Source organism: Zingiber officinale, chromosome 1A (genome assembly GCF_018446385.1).
Source record: "Zingiber officinale cultivar Zhangliang chromosome 1A, Zo_v1.1, whole genome shotgun sequence".
Taxonomy (NCBI): Eukaryota; Viridiplantae; Streptophyta; class Magnoliopsida; order Zingiberales; family Zingiberaceae; genus Zingiber; species Zingiber officinale.
This window is the reverse complement of record NC_055987.1, coordinates 175,718,161-175,732,158: the sequence shown is the minus strand read 5'-3', so window position 1 is coordinate 175,732,158 and position 13,998 is coordinate 175,718,161. Positions and strand designations below refer to the sequence as shown.

Genomic DNA, 13,998 nt, shown 5'->3' with positions numbered 1-13,998 from the left:
AAATTATATCAAGCCCGCATGATTTAAACTATAATTACATAAGGTAGATTGTTATATATTGCTTTGGAGAAGGGATTTTAATCTACTATAAATATGCACATAAGAACTTTAAAGTGTAGTCTACGCTATAAAATGCCAAACTGGTGAGTTATCTCAACAAAATATAAAAGACAGATATTATGGATACCTATGCTAAATTTTGATCTGTAGTCTACGCTATACTTTGTGAATGAAAAGAGATAGCAAGACATATTGGAAAATCTGTTACTTGGTAGCCAACATGGATATAAATCTAGGTGTTTGACATCTCAATTTCAGAAAGTTCTTATGTGCATTTTTGGTATTGGTATTCAAATCATCGATCATGCATATTAAATTTCAAATTATTATATATTACATAATGTAGACTCTTATATATTACTTTTATTTTTTATTTTGGAGAAGGGATTTTTAATCTGCACGTTGAGCCTAATATGATTCCATATCATGCCCGATATAGAAATTTTTGATGATTTTTTCCTACTACATGTTAATATTTTTGAAAAATCGAAATGAATAATGAATAACATATTTAAACTCCTTATAGCCCTATAATGAATAATGAATAATGAATAATATATTTTGGTTTCTCCAAATGTATTAAAATATGCTATCTATGATTTATTTTGATTTCTCCAAATATATTAAAATATTATTAAAAAAATCAATTAAATCTTTTATAATGTTATTCATATGTTATGCATGTCCATTTTATTATGTTATGCATGTCTATATAAAAAAAAAAAGTGAGAGAAAAATGATAGAGAAAAAAAAATGAAAAAAAAAATTAGATGGTTACAAGGGTAAAATGGGAAGTATATGGGAAGGTACGTTTTTTTTTTTTATAAATATATGTTTTTTTAATAAATTTAAAAATTTAAATACAATGTTTGGTAAATTGCCGAATATCATCTGTTGCATCTTCTCTATTTTGATTATCCTCTACAATCCCTGTATTTTCTGCTTCGCTTCTGAACCGCTGTCTCCATGGAGCCGGCCGTTGTTTTCTTGCTTCGCTTCTGAACCCGCTGACGCCTCCTCTTCGGCGTCTGACATGGTCTCATGCTTCGACCTCAAAAGGCCATTGTCTCTTCTCTTCTCGGCCACCCAAAACTTGCCTCCCGCCTGAACCCTAACGTCGCCGCCTCCCTCGCCCCAGTCCTCTCCACCCCTATCCCCTCCCTTCTCCCCCTCCGCGCCGCCCACGCCCTCCTTACCGTCTCCGGATGCACCGCACACAAGCCGGTCGCCCGCCATCTCATCGTCCTCTACTCCCGCTGCTCCCCTGACGATGCCATCCTCCTCCACTCCGCCCTTCGCTCCCCCGACAACATCTCCGCTAGTAGCATTCTTAAATCCCTTATCCGCGGCGGGTCCGATGGCTTCCGCGCCATCGATTTCTTCTCCCGCCATGCCCACCCCCTTGGTTACCGGCCCGACAGTTTCACCTTCCCTCTCCTCATCACCTCGGCCAAGCTCCGAGATTCGATTCACCAAGGTGAGATGTTCCACTGCCTTGCATTGAAGTTGGGATTCGTAGGACATTTGTCTGTTGTCAACTCCTTGATTCACATGTATGCTACTTGTGACGCTTTGGACCTGGCAAGACAGCTGTTCGACGAAATGCATGTGAAAGACCACGTCTCGTACAACTCCATGCTGGATGGCTATGTGAAAAGTTGTGATTTTGACAAGGCCGAGCAGCTCTTTCAGATCATGCCTGACCGAAGTGTCATTTCGTGGTCTACTCTCCTAAATGGGTATGTCAGAAACAAGATGTTTAACAAGGGAATCCTATTATTTCACCATATGCAAGAGCTTGGGGTTGAGCCAGATGACTGCTCATTGATCAGTTTGTTGTCAGTCTACTCACATTGTAAGCTACCACAGCATGGCAGATCAGTCCATGGGTTCTTGGTGAGAAGGTGGCTTCGGATACCAACTCATGTAAGTAATGCGTTGGTGGACTTCTACTGCAAGTGTGACTTGCGAGATGCAGCAGCTGAAGTATTTAAGGGAATCACCAATAAAGATCTCATTTGTTGGAACACAATGATATCTGGATTTGGAAGTCATAGTCATAGCACCAAAGCAATTGATTTTTTCAAAACAATGTTGCAAGAAGGTGTAAAACCAAATGATATTACTTTTACATGTATCTTGGCAGCCTGTGCTCATTCATGCTTGGTTGAGGAAGCACGTCATTATTTTAAGATGATGACTGAAGAGTTTTATATTGAACCAAAATTTGCACATTATTGGTGTCTGGTTGATCTATATGTTCGAGCTGGAAATTCTGAAGATGCACTGAAGGTAATTCAGGATATGCCCTTGCATAATTGGTCTGCCATTTGGGGTGCAGTAATTTGGTTAGCAAAGGTTCAAGGTGATATTAGTGTAGGCGAGCATCTAGGGAAATGTTTGATTGAGCTGGAGCCATATAATAGCAGGCGATATGTCCCTCTAGTAAATGTTTATGCTGCAGCATCAAGATGGGATAAGTATAAAGAGTTGCAAGATTTGATGAAAGCAAGGGGATTAAAGAAGTTGCCTGATTCTACACTGATAGATTTGAATGTTGTCGTTCACAAGTTCTCTGTGGGTGACAAATCCCACCCAGAAATTGGACAAGTATATGAAATGTTGAAGGAAATTGCCGAACAACTAAAGTTGCAACATCCTAGGGTTGAGGAAACCATAGTTGATGCAATTTAGTTCGAAAATTTTGGAATCTTGGATGCTGTTATCTCCTTAAGACAGCTTTACACTGTAGGATTACCATAATGAAGATTCAACTGGACAATCAGAAATATAATTGGTTTTACATGCTGTCTGTATGGGGAAAAGACTAATTGAGACTAACCTTGAACATGATTGGAAGCTAGGTTACGAACAAGCTTTACAAGAGCCCTGATGCGAACATAGTTTTTTCTAGGGACAGGTTGATCTACTTTGATACTAAGAAACTAGGTATTGGAAGTATGAGCCCGTGTTCTTGCTTTAAAAACGTGCTACACTGACATCATGGAAGGAGCAAGTGTGTTTGTTCACCTAGGGATAGTTAAAAGCCCAAGTGATTAAGTATAAGGGAGAACATTTCTGTTCAGTGGTTTAGAAGTCCATCTTCATCAATACTCAGCTTTCTCGGGTAGCTACAGCATGATGGAAGCATTCTGTATCAGGTACGCGTTCCTTATAATGAGATTTAATGCTTATTCTTGGAAAGCATGAATCAGCTACGAAGTTGTGTGTTCCTATTATTTCCCTAACTAATATCAACTTGAAAATGTGTTGCAGGAAGCCTGGCAAAAGGACTAATGTAAACACATGGGCTACTTCAGTTTAGACTCCTTGTTCTTGTTCGTTTTCCTTTAGAAAAATGTGGCGGTAAGTATTTCATGAGACTACCTTAGAAAAGAATTTTCTTTTAAAATCAAAATGTATCATGAAAAGTTAGAGGTTCTAACATTCACTTTGAACTTCTCAATTTTAGGAAATGATTTATTTTGAAAAATATGAATTTACAATTGTTTCTTTCTTTAGTTGTGTAGTCAATTATTAGATTGCATGGATGTCTTGATTCCGTGATAAGGATTACAATTGAACCAACCTCCTTGGGCATTTCACAACTCTGTCCCATCCACATTATGCAATCATATCCACTTATCCAATGAGGCGAAATGCAAAATTGAAACCATCAAATGGAGTCGAATCAACATGTTCTCTCTCTTTGTTTTGCTTGTTGGCAGCATTTGTTTGAAAATAATTGACCTATGAATTGGAGCAAAGGTGATAATGTTTATCTGGAAGGCTTAGTATATTTGGCCTTCCGCTTAGATATAGACAAGTAAATTATGGAGGTTATTTTGTCCCAACACAACAACCTTTTGTATGGTGGAGGTCAGACCTCCAATAGGATATTTTACATTCTCAATTGATCCAGATCTAACTAATGTTACTAACCGCGCAAATCCGTGAGGGCAACAATTGACTTACGAATTGTAGCTTAGAGAGGAGGGTGTTTGATGAGATCAAACCTCATTGAGAAATGCTGGCTACGAGATGTAGTTTTAATGCCAGTTGGATGTTGGAGAAGCGTGCCAGACATTACGATCGGGTAAAACAGTAAAAGTAGGCGTGAGAATTTTCCTTCATTTTGTTTTTACTAGTTGGTTCAGCAAATTGCTCTGAGCTCTCTCTCTCTCTCCTTTTCCATTGCACTTGTTTCATAATTATTGTTTACTTGTGTATCTTTTATTCTAGGCATCACTTCTGTCACCGCCTTTGATCATAAACTCCTTGTTGCAGTAACTACCTTTTACTAGGAAAAAGCTAGTGTCCAAGTATTTCTATCTTCTATTCACCTAGATATGATTAGTTCAGTTTCATGAAATTTTTTTATTGATTATTAGATAAATTTAAAAAGCACAAATGAATCCGCGGACAATTCAGTATGAGTGATTCAATAACTATATTTATTACACGCTTGGGATGTTAGAGCCCACATTAAATGAATGAGGACGTGAGAAAATGTTTGTATGAGATAAATGTAGTTGTATTTGAACATAAAGCACTTGGTTGGTTCACAAGAGAAAAATATAACAAGCCGAGATTTCTGAGCTTTTTCAAATCCGATCCCGCACAATTCAAGGGTTTCAATACTGAAACTTCAACCTAGGCTAAAGGCATCCCTAAAGGTCCACGAAAGAGATTGCTTTTCAAAATTATCTTCCTTGCGGGGCATATACGAGTTAATTTCTAATTGCGGGGCATAGCAAAATTAATTTCCTTGGAATACAATTTTAAAACAATGGTTGTGGAGCGAAGATTTATTATTAAAAGGATCAGCATCTAAAGCCAATTGGTCGAAGACCTGACTATTTAGATTATCAAAAATCAAAAATCAAAAATCAAAAATAAAAACCGTTGTCACATCTGAGAAGCAGCTAACACTCAACAAAACAAATGGACAGCCAATAATCACAATGGCCAAAAATGAATGTTGCTGCTGGTTAAATGAAATCAATGATTCATTAGTATATGCATTAAACACAAAAATTAAGGAAGTCTCCTTGAGATGGTACACTCAACAAAACAAATGGACAGACAATAATCACAATGGCCAACAATGAATGTTGCTGCTGGTTAAATGAAATCAATGATTCATTAGTATATGCATTAAGCACAAAAATTAAGTCAGTCTCCCTCAAGTAGGATGGTTGAAATATGAAATATTGTTATATGAGATTTTGGATGGTTGAGATATGAAAATTGTTATATGAGATTTTGGATTGAAACTCGGTATGTCCGAACATGTTTTATCTTATGTCTTGGTCACTTGCATTAATAGTTAGTAGTCATCCGTGATTTATTTTCTCCGTGTTTGCTTAAGGAGGGGTTGGCAGGATGTTGGGGGATCACTTTTTGCCACACAAAGTTCAATTTCCTGATTTACCTCTCTATAAATGATTGTGAGGTCGAGTGTGTGGGGCGTTTAAGGTAGCGTATGACCTTTTGCATAATACAAATGAATACAAATTAAGGAATAAAATGACAAGATACCTTTTAATTTTCTAGACATCTGATAATCGAGTCTTAATTTTGATGAATTAACGAATAATTTTTTTAATGAAAGATTGACCTAAGAATGTTTGGTTGACGGATCACTCATTGTGAGCGCTTCTTAATTTATCCTAGTGACTAATAAAAAATTTTCGTAAAACCCCATCGATCATCTTAAGATTAATCGGCTATTGAATAGATGATACCAGCTTAAAATAAAACGAAAAATAAAACATGCAAATTAATCTGAGATGGCGGAACAAACAAGCTACCCTTCAATCGAAATTCATGTTGTTGCTAAATAACCATCGTCAGAAAGAAAAGAATCAAATGGATTATGCTACAAATAATTCATATCTGTTACAAGTGCAATCTTATTGCTTGGCACTCTTCGTCATCGTTCGCTGCACTTGAATGTTGCCTCTCACTTTCAACTGCACACCTCCGGTAAGGAACAAATCCCCTTCCGGAGGATCCCACACTCCGACTTTTGGGAGCTGAGCTACTTGTTAGGTTAACATCCGACCACTCTACTATTCCGCTCTCTGTCAAAAACTTTGCCTTATTCAAGTCCACCCCTTCGGTTTCATTTAACACTACCCCACTATTAGATGCAGTGTTGGACCCTGTCCAAGAGCATTCCCTCTGCAAATCTTGATAACCGGCATTCCCCATCGACAATTGAAGTGGATACTGATGCTGCGGATGCACCAGTCTGAAAGGGTAGCTGCCGTGCATGGCACCCCATGGCGAGGAAAGGAATGCAGGATCTATGGAGTTATCTCCAACTAATGGAAAGCAGTAGAAAAAGGGCACTAGACCTGGACATGCATGGTTCATTTGGAGTTTACAAGCTTCGTTATAATGATTGCCAGTGTTGTCAGCAGGTGGTGTTTGCTTGGGCATTGCCATATTTTCAGCATTCGAAGAACACGGCCGGCTTGGATTATTCGGAACTACCATCTTTCCAAACAATTTGATTGTTGATTGGTGTGCTTCAGCTGAGGCGTGCACATTTGAGCACTGATCTGCATCCTGTGACAGTTTACCAAATAGATGATAAGAAGGAAATTTAAAACTTTTCTAGTATTGATGGGAGTTTTTCTCTCTCTGTGTGAGTACCATTTGAGGCTGCTCTTCCTTGGTCACATTTGGAGCCGTTGTAGCAATGCACGGCGGCTTATGCTCTTCCTGAAGTGTCATAATTAGTGATTGCTCTCCTTCTTGATCATTGGAATCAGCAGCAGATGCAACCGGTGACTTGCTTCCGATTCGACCATTAGAGAATGTGGACCCTAAGGTTTCTGATCCAACAGCAGATAAAACTGATGTTGGTGATCCATTCTCTTGTTCAAAGACTGTAGGAATCAGCAAGTGCGACTCCTCAGCTTGTCTCAGAATTCCTTTCTTGGAAACATTGCACATTTTTCTTGGATACGGGTGCATGGGTTTTCTCTTCGGTCGAGGAGGAGGAATTTCAATGGACTTCAAGGCTTGACCTAATCTGTGATTGCTACCGGATTCGCGAACCACCTAAATTTACAGAAAGAAATGTTGAGCAGGGAGCGAAACTGGATATCTACTTCTAAGAATGACTTCATTGATAAAGAAATTAGTTACTTAAGGAAGCAGCAGACACCTTGGAAAAGAACTTCTGAGCATGACTCCTGATTTGAACTGCCGTCTTACTACCTATATGCTCTATGAATTAAAATCATAACGTCAGAAAAGAAATATTTGAACTGATGCATCAAAAACTGAATATGATAACTAGAGCATCATATACACCTTCAATCTGGCGCCACGCCCGCCCATATAGTTGCAAGGCTTCCAAAAATTTATTATCCTCTTCCTCTGTCCATCTCTCCCGCTGCTTCGTTATCGTATAAGGTTTTCTCACCTAACATGGAATAGAAAATAGTTGAAACCAGAAACTACCATGTGGAGGATCTGTCAGACTTAACTCTTATATGATAAGAAGATACCCTAGGCACTTGTTCCTCCTTGAATGAATCAGTATCCTTCAATTGAGGGTCGCTCAAGGGTGATGTTTCCATGTCTAGATGCATTTGATTGTAAGGACTCAAATCATGGTTCATACCTGTGCTCCCTTGTTGCTCCTGGTAATGCAAGACCCAATTTTGAAATTTAGACTTGCAATTATGTTAATGATCTTGTTTTATGAAATGAACCAAGCAAAATCATCATCATGCTCCATATATTTGGAAAAAAAATATTTAGAAAAAAATATTTTTGTTGCTTAGATTGGTTAAATTATATTAGAAAATACTCTTTTTTTTTGTCCATACAAGAAAATAATTTCCTTTACTTAGGATAAGATTCATTGATTAGTTAGTTATGTTTGACTAGGATTTACCTCTCAGATTGACTAGTCTTTCAGCTAGTTTGGACTAATTCTGATCTCAAATTATTGACCAACTTAGATTTGCCAACCTTCTTAGATTGTTTAGAACGACCAAATTGGTTGGACTAGAATGACCGGGATGATAAGCTTGCTTGACCTGATTGTCTTGCTTGATTTTCAATTGGCTTGCCCAACTTGATTTGCCTGACTCGATTGGTCTACTCTAGCCTTTTTGGATCGATTAGATTGATAGACTCATCGTAACTGTCAGATCACCCGATCTACCCAACTCGCTCATCTTACCAAGGCTATTTGGATTGCCCACATCATAAGGCTTGCTCAACCCCCTTGATTGCCTAGATCGATTGACCTAATTGGCCTACTTGGCTTGACATCCCACTATGTCAATCTAACCCCACACAACCCGATTGGTTTGGTCAACTAATTGACTAGTCTAACACGCTTGACTTGGTCTGTCAACGTGGACCAATTGACCTATTTGACTTGAACCAACCCAAGAACAATGGATTCGTCCAACATTCTCGGCTGAGTTTATCAACCCAGACCAATTAGCCCATCGGCCATGCACGGACCGACCAACATGCTTGGACTAACTAACTCTCTCAATTTCTCAATTGGACTTGACACATCTCAACTGACCAACACTTGGACCGACTTGATATTGCTAGATCTACGAGGCCAATTAAATTGGTCAACCGAATTAGAGAATCCAAATAGATCATTTGCATAAACAGGGCGAAAGATGGAGGACAAATAATAATTTATTAATATACTACATAGCTTACAGATGACTGAACTTTACTCTTTACCAAGACAAGTCATTTTCCTTAAAAAATAATTATCATTAATTGGTCATGCTTTTCAATTGCACTAAACATTAAAAACAAAATCCGAAACATATTTCTCTTGAAAGATATTTCTCGAGAACCAAACAGGACATCAGATTGGAAAACCTCCTATCACTTCATCCAACAATCAATAACAAACTCACTAAAGTGTTTTTCAAGCAAACAGAAGTTTCTTCCCAACCTCTCATACGCTGTATTAGATGGACATTTTCAACTGGCAATTCTCATGAGAAAATGCTTCCAATTTTTCCCACAAACAGAGAATTTCTTTTAATTGCAATGAGAAATTTGCTCTTTTTATCCACAGAGCCTTCAACATTTTGCAAGATGCTCGTAATGGGACTTAAACGCATCAACTAAATACCCTAGATTGTAAAACAGGATCTAGTAAACTTGATGTCTTCGCCCTTCATCAACCCATACCTTACTTGATGAGAAAGCTACACTTCCCAGATGTTCACTTTGTTGAGTATCAAAAACAAGAAAGGGGAAGAAGATAACTAGCAGGAAGAAAGACAAGGAACGATTTAAATGGTCCAAAAAAAAAAAGTAACTCCTTTGGTCATGTACCTGGCTTCTTTCCATCTCTGCAGAAAATCTAGAAGCTTTTCTCGTTCTCCTAAATCTCTCCTCTCATGAGCTACTACTTCAGATTAAGAAGAGGAGGAGGAGGAGGAGGAGGAGGAGGATGAAGCGAGGAGATGGAGGAGGAAGCCGAAGATTAATAATAAGGAAGGAAATGGAAATGGAAGCTCCCCAACCATGGATTTGGAAGAGGATGCCAAAAATGGGAAAGAAAAAGAAGGCAAAAGTGACAATAAAAGAGGTGCCACGATGGATGTGTATTTTTTTTAAAAAAGAATTTACACTTCAATTTCCTTTTTTTTAAATAAAAAATTGGAGGGATCGATCGGTCGCTTGTGGCTGGAAGACGCTTACGCGTGGCACCTACGCTTTTTGCACTTCCGACCTTCTCAGTTACGTAATTACAGGAGAATCCTTAAGATTACATGGAAACCGACACGTCATCGTCGTCCACGGACAACTGGAGCAGCTCGGGACACGTTTCGATGTGAGAATCCAGAAATTCGAGGAGAGAACCGTGACAAAAGGTCACCCACCGCCGGGACACGGGAACGCTTTCTTTGCCGCACTGGGATTTAGGCAAGCAACGGGAGCCACTCGTTTATATCCATCTTCGGCCTTTTTTTATTCGGGAAATAACTTGCGGTCACCGTTCCACGAGCCATTTCCCCCGTCGGATAGAGAATCGACGGACGCGATCGCGAGACATGGCGGTAGGTATATTAGGTGGCGCGGTTCGGCGTTAGATTTCGCGGATCACGCCCTAATTAATCCGAATAAAATCCCCTTTTATTTTTATTCACGAATAGATAGAGATTAGAGACAGGAAAGGAAAAATCAAAATCAAAATCAAACCAGTGGACAATGGAGGAAATGGGATACGATATCTGTGAGTAAGCGAGGCTTGCAAGCAACTTTAATTCCTGGTAATCAAGCAATTTAATGGCCACAAGTTTAGATCAGCTGCCATTAGTCCATGCATGCGTTACTAACAAGCAAAATCGAAGTCTCATAAGATTGTTGACTGCGCCAAATTCAGCACTGTAGGGAGTTTGCCGACGTTTCGAAGAGTCCTCTTATAGTTTGTTTTGCGTGGGAGCAGGATGAAGGACATGAACGTATGGGACGAGAGACATAACTGTCAAAAAATGACTGCATGTGCTTCAGCAACTGTAGTGCTTTTATCATGAACATATTTTGATGTCATTCATGAGAAAAGAAAGGAAATAGGCACAGAGATGGGGTGCCCGGTTCTAAACAAGCTAGATTTTAGATGAGCGGGTCAATTGCAGGGCCAGCGACAGTGGGAGTCTGTGGGCATGACACATGTTAAGATTTGCGGTGGGGACGGCGCAATTAAGATCCGGTGGAGCGAGATAAAGTGGAGGTGACCCAGTGGAGAATCTGCAGAGCCACCATCCGAATTCAGTCTGGTTTTTGTCTGGTTGGTCAGGCGGCTGGTGCGTAGCTGGATCATATGCAGCGAGGCAGAAACTAGTGGCTGAGAAGAGAGGGCATGGTCCCAAATGGCCTCCCCCTCTTTTCACATGTCGTTCTCTCTCTCTGTCTCTCTACCTCTCCCTCCCCCCAAATCCCAGCTTTCTGCTTCGTTAGGATTTTTTTGTCTGCTGCTGCGGCGATCTGCTCGAGGATAATCAGGATATCCAATTTCATCCTTCACCAGTTTTACTCTGCCAAAGTAATTGGTCTTGCCAGAGAGCTTTCAGCTCGTTCAATAGTGGTGGCACAGGAATCTCCGAAATTATATCTTAGACTCGGCTTTTAATGTGACGGTCCGACTAAAACTCCTCCGAAGATTAAACGAAGATGTATTCCTGTCAGTACTACTGAAACGAGGACAAAGTACTCATCGATGTCAATATGATTGCTCGGTTGAGAGTTTTTTTTAGGTGGTGTATCTTACCAGGGAAAAGATGAGATTATCGATTATTTTTTTTCGTTCAAAATAAATTGATTGATAATTTTATAAATTTATAATAGAGCCGTCAATTTAGATTAGGCTCGTTGGATTGACCCATCCCGTCAAACAATTTAAGCGAGTTGGGTTGGAACTTTATCAACTCATGCCCGCCGTGGACCCTATTGATCGAACCAACAAAAATAGATCGATCATCAATTAACTGATCCAATAAGAGTATCTCAATCCTCGACAAAAGTAATTAAGGTAAATCAATCCACAACTACCCAAGTCAATAAGGATGAATCAGTCCTCTATAAACAGAACCAAAGAGAATATAAATTAATCCTCTATAGACTAAGTCAACATGATTATTACTGGTAGTATGATATGACGAATCCTCCAGTAGGGTTGACCGTGATTAGTGGTTGACCCATCACATACAATATATTCTACAATCAACTAGACAAGTATTAAAAGAATACTAACACATGTCATAACTAACTATCATAGATAACTATATATGCACTAAAAGAAGTACATGAAAATAGTAAACAAACATACCTCCTATAGCTTGGAGATGTCTTACTACTGCCTGGTCCCAAAACTCGAAAAGTCACATTGAGAAAATCAAAACATGAAATCCAAAATACAAGAAAATAGGCATTGTAAACCTATGACTCTGATACTAATAAATTGTCAAGCCCCAGAGGAGTCTCTGCAAGAGGAAAATCTGGCAGCATCTCCCTTGTACCGGTAACAATCTGAAGCATTTATACATCCACAAGAATACATCAGCCCACACGACTGGAATATACACAACCACGCAGTTATATATATTAAACAACCCACACGGCTATATAAAAACATAACTATGTAGTTATATATATATATATATATATATATATATATATATATTAAATAGCCCACACGACTGTACTAAAATTACAGCGGAAAATCAAAAGGAAAGCCCATACAAAACAAAATAACACACTGCTAGCCGGCTAGACTTACACACAACCACAACAGATCAAATACAAGATACCAACACAACAAAACTCCTAAAAACAAAATGAAGTAATACAATACCAAGTCCACCAAAAACATAAGACGAGTAAAGCAAAGATAAAACCGAAAACAGTCCTCGGATGTGACATGGAACCGATAGACAGGATACTCCAAGCGACACGACATATCTATGTGCTAACCTGAAACAACAGGAAAAAAATAAGGGGTAGTGAGTATAACATACTCATCGGGTATCAAGCGGACATGCATAGTAAGATATATCTACTAATAATAATCATGGAGTACAGTCTCCTGATCAATAACAGGAAATACGAAAACTGAACAACAGGAGAAGAATTGTACTCACCAGGGCCTCCCATCCTGACATAAGGGTCGTCAGACCAAATACCTCATGTCTCCTGTATGCGTGCCAATCATATGCAAACAATAAAAATATGAAAACTGAACAACAGGAGAAGAACTGTACTCACCAGGATCTCCTATCCTGACATAAGGGTCGTCAGACCAAATACCTCATGTCTCCTGTATGCGTGTCAATTATATGCAAGCACTAAAAATGCAACATCCAAAATGCAGTAATCACAAGTAATAAATGCAATCTATGCATATGATGCAAATGTCCTGGTCACATCTGACGCCAGTCAGCCACCTCACATACAATAGTGAGGTCGAGTGGGTAGAGCTGTGATAACTGTGCACTCTGCCATTACTACTCCTGAGTGACCGACTGGACAGGATGCTGTCGAAGTACATCTATCCTTCTATCCCAAATAGAGTGGGGGAGCGTGATACTCTCATCTGCTTATGTCATAGTCAAGAGGAGGGATCCCTATCCTGCTACTACGCTGCAATCACACTACCTATGAGCGGACCCGCGGAGCCCTGACAGAGCAAACTACACACACCCTGCCTAATATACTACTAACCCATGAGTGGTTATGTGTGTAGATCTATGTAACTGGTAATACGCTCAATAATAATGGAGTCGATAATCGCTCAGCATGCAAAAATGGTGCATGACACTAAGCATGTAAATCCTGACAAATACCAGCCTCCTCATAATGTGTACCAAAAGGAAACCAAGTCTAAATCAATAATCTAGGTACACATGCCAAATAATAAACCTAGGTACACATGCCAAGTAGTGAACCTAGGTACACATGCCAAGTAATAAACAAGGTACACATGCCAAGTATAAACTAGTAGCTAGACCTGTATCCGGTAATACACTGCATGTCACTACATAAGTGATCCTGTCCGAGAGTCGAGGCGATGGGTGCTGGGGACGTGGAGCTCCTGTTGATTGTGCGTGGACTTCGCGCTAGAGGAACCTGCAATCACAACAGCGTCAGTGCTGAGCCAGGGAGGGGTTCCCGACGATGACCCTCCGACGCTCAAGTCAGTCTCTGGTGATGTAAAAGCAAGGAAGCGAAGTAACAGAGTAACAACGTCGCTATAGTAAAGATTAACATACATTCGTTGAAGCTTGGGGCCCTTTATATAGGGCTCTGGGGGTGCGCGTGCACTCTCCTCGAGGCATGCACGCTTCTCAAAGCTTCCCTTGAAAAGACATGTTAGGAAAGTATTCCTGATACCATACCTTAATGACCCTGACATATCTCTGACGTGAC

The 13,998-nt window shown here is 39.6% G+C and overlaps 2 protein-coding genes across 2 annotated transcripts; one reads left to right on the top strand and one right to left on the bottom strand.

Annotated features, from left to right (window-relative positions):
- Window positions 1–945: 945 nt before the first annotated feature.
- LOC122038479 (pentatricopeptide repeat-containing protein At5g66520-like) lies at window positions 946–3,581 on the top strand. The gene is made up of 2 exons (XM_042598249.1): window positions 946–3,221; window positions 3,337–3,581. Exon 1 carries the CDS (start codon window positions 1,102–1,104, stop codon window positions 2,752–2,754), a length of 1,653 nt encoding a protein of 550 aa, XP_042454183.1. The 5' UTR covers window positions 946–1,101; the 3' UTR covers window positions 2,755–3,221; window positions 3,337–3,581.
- Window positions 3,582–5,890: 2,309 nt separating this feature from the next.
- LOC122038478 lies at window positions 5,891–9,635 on the bottom strand. The gene is made up of 6 exons (XM_042598248.1): window positions 9,406–9,635; window positions 7,587–7,721; window positions 7,390–7,501; window positions 7,241–7,302; window positions 6,724–7,134; window positions 5,891–6,636 (listed from the first exon to the last, which is right to left on the bottom strand). The coding sequence occupies exons 1-6, from the start codon at window positions 9,418–9,420 to the stop codon at window positions 5,962–5,964; spliced, it is 1,410 nt and encodes a 469-aa protein (XP_042454182.1). The 5' UTR covers window positions 9,421–9,635; the 3' UTR covers window positions 5,891–5,961.
- Window positions 9,636–13,998: the final 4,363 nt, after the last annotated feature.

What these genes read in the sequence shown, in the direction of transcription:
- LOC122038479 (XM_042598249.1), top strand. Translation starts at nt 1,102, where the DNA reads ATGCTTCGACCTCAAAAGGCCATTGTCTCTTCTCTTCTCGGCCACCCA.
- LOC122038478 (XM_042598248.1), bottom strand. An exon ending in GGCGTGGCGCCAGATTGAAG is followed by an intron (nt 7,303 to 7,389) that starts GTGTATATGATG and finishes TTTAATTCATAG; the next exon opens with AGCATATAGGTAGTAAGACG. An exon ending in AGGAAGAGCAGCCTCAAATG is followed by an intron (nt 6,637 to 6,723) that starts GTACTCACACAG and finishes AAACTGTCACAG; the next exon opens with GATGCAGATCAGTGCTCAAA.